General features: G+C 30.9%; 1 protein-coding gene across 1 annotated transcript; it reads left to right on the forward strand.

Annotated features, from left to right (window-relative positions):
* The first annotated feature begins 266 nt into the window (after window positions 1–266).
* On the forward strand, window positions 267–2,733 carry LOC120070314 (3-hydroxybutyryl-CoA dehydrogenase). The gene is made up of 4 exons (XM_039022238.1): window positions 267–600; window positions 1,610–1,831; window positions 1,968–2,080; window positions 2,198–2,733. Exons 1-4 carry the CDS (start codon window positions 415–417, stop codon window positions 2,565–2,567), a joined length of 891 nt encoding a protein of 296 aa, XP_038878166.1. The 5' UTR covers window positions 267–414; the 3' UTR covers window positions 2,568–2,733.
* The last annotated feature ends 4,260 nt before the right edge of the window (window positions 2,734–6,993 follow it).

The raw sequence follows: 6,993 nt of genomic DNA on the forward strand, positions 1-6,993 counted from the left end.
ATTGTGGCATCAATTATTTTATAACCACGTTAATTTGAATATTATGTATAATAATTATCAATCAATTTTGATAAAAATTAATTTGAAGTGACTAAATTTTAAGGTACATAATATAAAAGCATAACGACACATTTAAAAATATATAAACTAAAATTGAATGTATTTAATCTAACGGTTGATAGTACACGTGAGTTGAAATATATGCTGTTGGTTGCGTAATTTATTTGTGTTTCTAATTCTAATTTGTAACTAATAAATAATAATTAATGGTATTTCGTCCTTATCCATGCTTCCATTCCATATGAAGAAGCGTATCAGAATGGAGATTGAATCAAATATTACCACCGAACCTGTTGTTACCGGAGGATAATCGAATACGATTTCAAACATCGCCACCTGATTTGGGGTTTCTCCATGACGGAAATCAAGGCCATTGGAGTCGTCGGCGGCGGTCAAATGGGCTCCGGAATTGCCCAACTCGCCGCCACACACGGCCATGAAGTTTGGCTAATTGATTCAGACCCTGCCGCTCTTGCTAAAGCATCCGACTCCATTTCTTCCTCAATCCAACGCCTGATCTCTAAAAACCTTCTCTCTCGAGTAAGAATTCTTTCGATTGATTGCTTCACCTAACTTCTACATAGTTCTTTTGACTGATGGGGTTTGAGTGTCATTGGATGCTTTATTAGCTGTTTTATGTTAGCTTTGAGTTATCATTTATTGGGTTTCTTGTGTTGTTTATTTTATTAGAATAGCTCTTAACAGATTAATTGTTGAGAATCACAGAGTGTTAGGGCTTGTTATGGAGTGATTATGAAATTTTTAAATCAGAAACGTGCATTTCATTATTCAAAATCAATTTATGGTTTGATTTCACACTTTTAAACATGATTTTTATACCATTGAGATTGATTTGAATGATTCGGAGCTTGGCTAAATCCTCTTGAAAATAGATCAATAATTGAAATTGAAAATAGACTCATTCAATGACATATGATCGGGAATTGGATTTGATTGGAGGGAGCCATTGAAACAAGAGTGAACCTTGACTAGCTTCTCTGTAAGCCACAAGATGATGCATTGAACCCAATCTACTTTCTTATAGCTCTTTCAATTTTTTGCATTAAACAATAATAACTTGCAGGCTTGTAGAAGCCATGAATAATATCAACTAAATCAATAGAGGAAAGATTTCTGAAGTGGAGAATGTTGAACGCCTCAGTACATTTTTTCCGATTGCTAGGGTCCTTTTAATTTTCTATGCCTATAAATGGAATGTAATTGAGAGGACAGTTTATAGCCAGCTATTGCAATGTATTATAGTGTATTGTAATAATGAATATAATAAATAACTAACGAGTGGAGTGATTGTGGATTCAACCTATGGTAACTACTTATCTAGACGAGCTTGTTTAACAATTAACATAAAAGTTAGGTGACTATAGTTAAAACTGAGTTGTTTATTATGGGTTTGACATTGATTATGGAAAGGCTGACTCACAACTCTATAACAGAGTTCTACTGTTCAAATGAACTTCTCTGTTACTCTATTTGAGTTCTGCCGTTCAAATGGTAGACATTTAACCAGCTTACGAAATCCACTTAACAGGAAGTTGGTGTCAATGCTCTTCAACGTCTAAAGTTTTCAACTGATTTGAAAGAGCTTCATTCAGCAGATGTCATCATTGAAGCTATCGTGGAATTGGAAGATGTTAAAAGAAAGCTATTTCTTGAATTAGATAAGATTGCAAAACGGTCTTCCATTCTAGCTTCTAATACAAGTTCCATCCCGATTACTCGCTTAGCGTCAGCAACCACGCGTCCTGAGCAGGTCTCAGCTTCTCTCCCCCCTCGCATGAACGAATGCCGATGCATTTATATGTAGTTAAACTGTTGTTTTTCTCTTAAAGTGTCATTTATGTGTAGTTTTACTTGGCATGCATTGAATGAAACTGCAAGCATCGCAGGTTATTGGCATGCATTTCATGAATCCCCCGCCTATAATGAAGTTGGTTGAGATCATTCGAGGTGCGGATACATCCGATGAAACGTTTGATGCTATAAAAATCTTGGCTGAGAGGTGATTCACTTCACTGATTGCTCTCAAATTTGCCTCTGTTCCTCCACCATCAGTTGTCTTTTCCAGTACCACAGGACTACTTCACTTGATAATAGTTTAAACTTTCTTTATTTTCAGGCTTGGCAAAACAGTGATATGCTCTCAGGACTACTCCGGATTCATCGTGAACAGAATCCTGATGCCGATGATTAATGAGGCGTTTTTCACTCTCTACACAGGAGTGGCAACGAAGGAAGACATCGACAAGGGAATGAAGCTAGGAACAAATTATCCCATGGGTCCCTTGGAGCTTGCAGACTTCATTGGTTTGGATGTTTGTTTATCAATCATGAAGGTTCTCCACTGTGGACTTGGTGACAATAAATATGCTCCCTGCCCCCTTCTTGTGCAGTATGTCGATGCTGGTCGTCTGGGAAGAAAGCGGGGAATAGGCGTATACGATTACCGTAAATTACCGCAATCACAAAAATCCAAATCTCGACTTTGAACCATTCGAAATCTATAAGTTTAAATATGTGACATGATTGATCCTGCTATCCATAATCTGTTATGCTGTCTCAATAAACTGCATTCACTGATTTCATGTCGTTTGTTTGTTTGTTTTAACGTTATACCATTTTTTGACATGATACTATGTCTAGTATGGTTTTAAATACTTGTCTAAATAGATAATGGCTGGTCAAGTAAGTTTATAATCGAAGAGCTGACAATATAATACTAATTTATTCTCTTATATTTAATCAATTGGTTTAATAATTAGAATTAGATGAAAGAAACATGACCTTAATTTTCTTACATATTCAAACATATATATGAATGTTTAATATTTTTATATCCATACCTATAAAACAAAACTCGCAATACAAATAGGTTATGAAGAGGCATATAACATATTAATCCTATAATAAATATGAATACTGCATGACATGGTAGCGTTATGCATTTTTTGTATGCTAAAAAAAATAAATCTGATGTATTTTACTCTCAAAATTTATTATCTCTATCATCTTTTAATAAACGATGGACCTATATATTGATTTTCTACGATGAATGTGTGTTAAAAGGTCAAAATTTTCTTTGGATGTTAAAGTTTTAAAGGTTATTTTATATAGGTCTATAAACTTTAAAACATCTTTTCTTGCTTGATATCATTCCATCATCTAATATATATTTGCACGCTTAATATTCATAACGATTTTATGACGACTCTAATATTTGCACATACAAATATGTTAATATTTATTAATATCTATAGCCATGTTATTTATTAGACACCTGCGAGAAAGATGATTGTTTTTACTAAAGTTTAAAGATTAAATAGACATCGAAAGTTAAATAATATAAAATATAAAAATTTATGAAGTGATAGATATTTTAGAAACTTGTATTATATAATTTCATCAGTATCATCATATAATTTATACATTAATTTCAAATCCATGAACAACATGCACACGATTTTCCCTCAACGTCAAGAGTCAAGGCTCAAGGAGAGGACAACGACAAAGCCATGAGCTTATTATTATTATTTTTATTTATTCTTTTTTTTTTTGCTAAATTATATTAAATCCTCAACAATACCTCCTTTTCAAAAGTTTCCAAAGTGCCATTTAACTTAAAAAATTAAAAAATATCTTTAATGTTAGTTTTGTATGAAAACCTTGTTTTTGTTTTAAAAATATTCATGGACTTTCAAAAGTTTCAAAATATTCTTAATTTTTTTTTTTAAAAAAAAAGCTTCACAAATATTCCTATTGTTAACATATGAACATAAATCATTAATACTTGTTTTAAATTTCTTCATGGCAATGACTAACAATTTCTTACACAAATCCTTTTTTTTTTTTTTTTGCACAAGAATAGATTACCAACTTAGACATCTTCTACAGACAAGGTGGACTTAGATGAGATGGCATAGAGTTGATCGAATGTTAGGAGGTACACTTAATTCCTTTGCATATGCTTGGTGACTAGCTCACCATTTGTGATTGAATCCGTGAAAGATTTATTATTGATTGTCTGATCACTCTCTGCCAGCGATCTTCCATCTCTCTGTGATTCTAAGTTAATCGTCGACTGTTCCTTTTCCATCAATGACATTAGTCACTACCTTAGATACCTTTACAAATCCCACACCAACGTCTATATTAAAATCTATCGATATATCTACATCTAAGATCGACTCTCAATTCATAAACTCATTTGTATTGTCTCCCAGTTCAAATGGGACCACATTCTCATTTAATAGACTTAGGGATCACACATCATTCATATTCATGGGGTGTTCAGGAATAAAATCAAGTTGAGAGGGAAAATAAAGGTATATTTGCCCCCAATGAGATTGGAAACAACGGTTATATTCTTAGTGTTCTACACTACAATTGGTAACTTAAACACTAAAAGAGCCATTTGAGACACACCATTACCGATTAAGAAAAAAATATAAAGGTCTTTTTGATTGAGCAGTCCAATTGGTAGGTTTCTAAATAATAATAAGATAATATAATAATTAGGGGCACAAGCATAAAATCAACCGTTTATTAATAAATCTGGACATGCGGTTGATTTTTTTTTCAAAATTTTAACTCAAACTCGATGGGAAAGAACCAAGAAAAATTATTTAAAGAGTTTAAAAAAAGTTTGTTTGTCGTAAAAGTGGGAAATATCTTAGGGGCAATTCGGTTTAAGGTTTCTAGATACCTGCAAATAAATGATGTCTTGGGAATAAAATATTTGAGAATTAAAGATAACCATGTTTGGTTATCTATGAAAATGTTTATATTCAATTTATGAAATTAAATATGAAGACTTTATATAAGTGTAATAGATTAATAAATTAAACAATAAAAAACATTCAATATATCGATAAAAAAATTAATTAATTATGAATAAATAATAATTTTAATTATAAATATTTAAAAATTAAATAATTTACCATTAAAATTAACCGATTAATATATTTAATGAACGTCATATTAATTATAATCTAATACTTAATCATTTTTATAATTAATTAAATTCAACATTAGCAATTTTAATTTTAATTAAATAATATAAGAAAATATATTATAATAAACAATATATTACATACAAAAGTGAAAAATAAGATAAAAAATGATATTTTAATAACGAATACTAAAAAACTTTTGTAAACATGATATGTTATAATAAATGAAGTAATAAAAATTAATCACAATAAAGAATTAACTGATTATAAACAATGAATAGTGATTATATGTTCATAATGAATTATCAAATTAAAATTAATCTCAATAAATAATCCTTGATTATTAAAAAAATAATCAAGTAATAAATTATTATTATTACTAAAAATTAATTTTTTATTAACTAAATTTAACTCATCCTAATTTACTAATTAGATATATTTAAGATATTGTTAACTAAATAAATTAATAATTTATGTAGAAAAATAATTGCATTCATTTAACAATTTTTTTATTGTACAAATACATTAAGTAAATATTTTAATAGATTATTATTGATTTATTAAAATAAATGTTTATAGTATTTTTGTTTAATTAATTAACTGTGGATTTCTCTTTGTAATTGGTCTAAAAAGAAATTAGACGGTCATTTGGTAGACACGTGAGCCAATGAGATACCCACGCTCACAGTGCGTCAACGCGCATTGCTTTTTTTTTTCCCCACCTTTTTTAAGAAAAAAATTGAAAACTCCGTTATATTTTTCGTATAATCCCTAGAAAAAAGCTTTTATTTAGTTCCCAAAAAAAAAAAAAAAAAAAAACATTTTTTGTGTTTTTGTTTTCTTTTAAACTTTAACATTTTTAGGTTACTTTACAGTGGTGAAATTAGAACTGAAACTAACACACTCAGTCACAATAATTTTCGAAAAAAAATCTTATTTTTGTTATTATTTTATCAACTAATAATTGCTTATTTAATTCTCATACTAGTTTTATAGTATAGTGACTTTAATATTCGTACGTTGTAGTATGTTAATATTTATAGCCATGTTATTTGTTACACCTAAGAGGAAAACCATTATTTTTATCCAAGTTTTAAGATCGAATAACTATCGACCTATTGCAAAATTATCTAAAAAATCTATGGTGAAAGTTAAGGCACAATTTGATCACCATTTTGTTTTTAGTTTTTTATTTTCAAAAATTAAACCTATTTTCTCACTATTGGTACACCAATTCGATGTCGGAAGTCATTGAACGTTGTGAACAATTGGAAAAGAGTTCTTGAACCACTTTTATGAAGGAACACTTAACAAAGAGCATCCATGAGTGCGTTTGGATCTTTTCGATTTCATTATGACCAAAATACAATACATACATTTTAATAGATAGTTATGCAATTTAACACTAATTAACGGCATGCTTCGATAAATAAAATACAGGAATTGAGTTCACATACCAGTTGAAGACTTTCTTCAATTTCGAACTCAACGCAGTGAAAACTACCCTCTACGAACTTTATCGTCCACCAAAAAGTCGGCTACGGCAGCACGATCGTCTACACGAACGGCAGCAACACGAACAAGCACAAACAAGCAGGAGCAGGGACGACACCACCACTTAGAGCCCTTGGTATTCTCGGAGTGAGAATACAAAGTGTGGTCTTTGGTGATTTTGGTAGAGGTCGGAGGACAGGCTGATCGTGTAGACGATAAGTAAGTGGGATAGAAAGCTATCGTATAGCGGATATGCTTATTGTTTAGATAAAGATACATAATCGTGTAGGTTTTACTAAGCGATCGTCTAGTAATAGGTAAACGATCGTTAAGAAAACACGGCACGTTAGCCGATCGTTTAGGAAAGCTAAGCGATCGTTTAGAGAAAGGCGTGCGATCGTTTAGACGCGAGTGTGCGATCATTTAGATGATAAAGCTCTATCGTATAGGCTCTCAGCTAAGCGATCAAAGA

This window comes from Benincasa hispida, chromosome 1 (genome assembly GCF_009727055.1).
Source record: "Benincasa hispida cultivar B227 chromosome 1, ASM972705v1, whole genome shotgun sequence".
NCBI classification, from domain to species: Eukaryota; Viridiplantae; Streptophyta; class Magnoliopsida; order Cucurbitales; family Cucurbitaceae; genus Benincasa; species Benincasa hispida.

Coding starts and splice junctions, on each gene's coding strand:
- LOC120070314 (XM_039022238.1), top strand. CDS start 415: ATGACGGAAATCAAGGCCATTGGAGTCGTCGGCGGCGGTCAAATGGGC. Junction 1,832..1,967: donor CAACCACGCGTCCTGAGCAG/GTCTCAGCTTCT, acceptor CAAGCATCGCAG/GTTATTGGCATGCATTTCAT. Junction 2,081..2,197: donor ATAAAAATCTTGGCTGAGAG/GTGATTCACTTC, acceptor CTTTATTTTCAG/GCTTGGCAAAACAGTGATAT.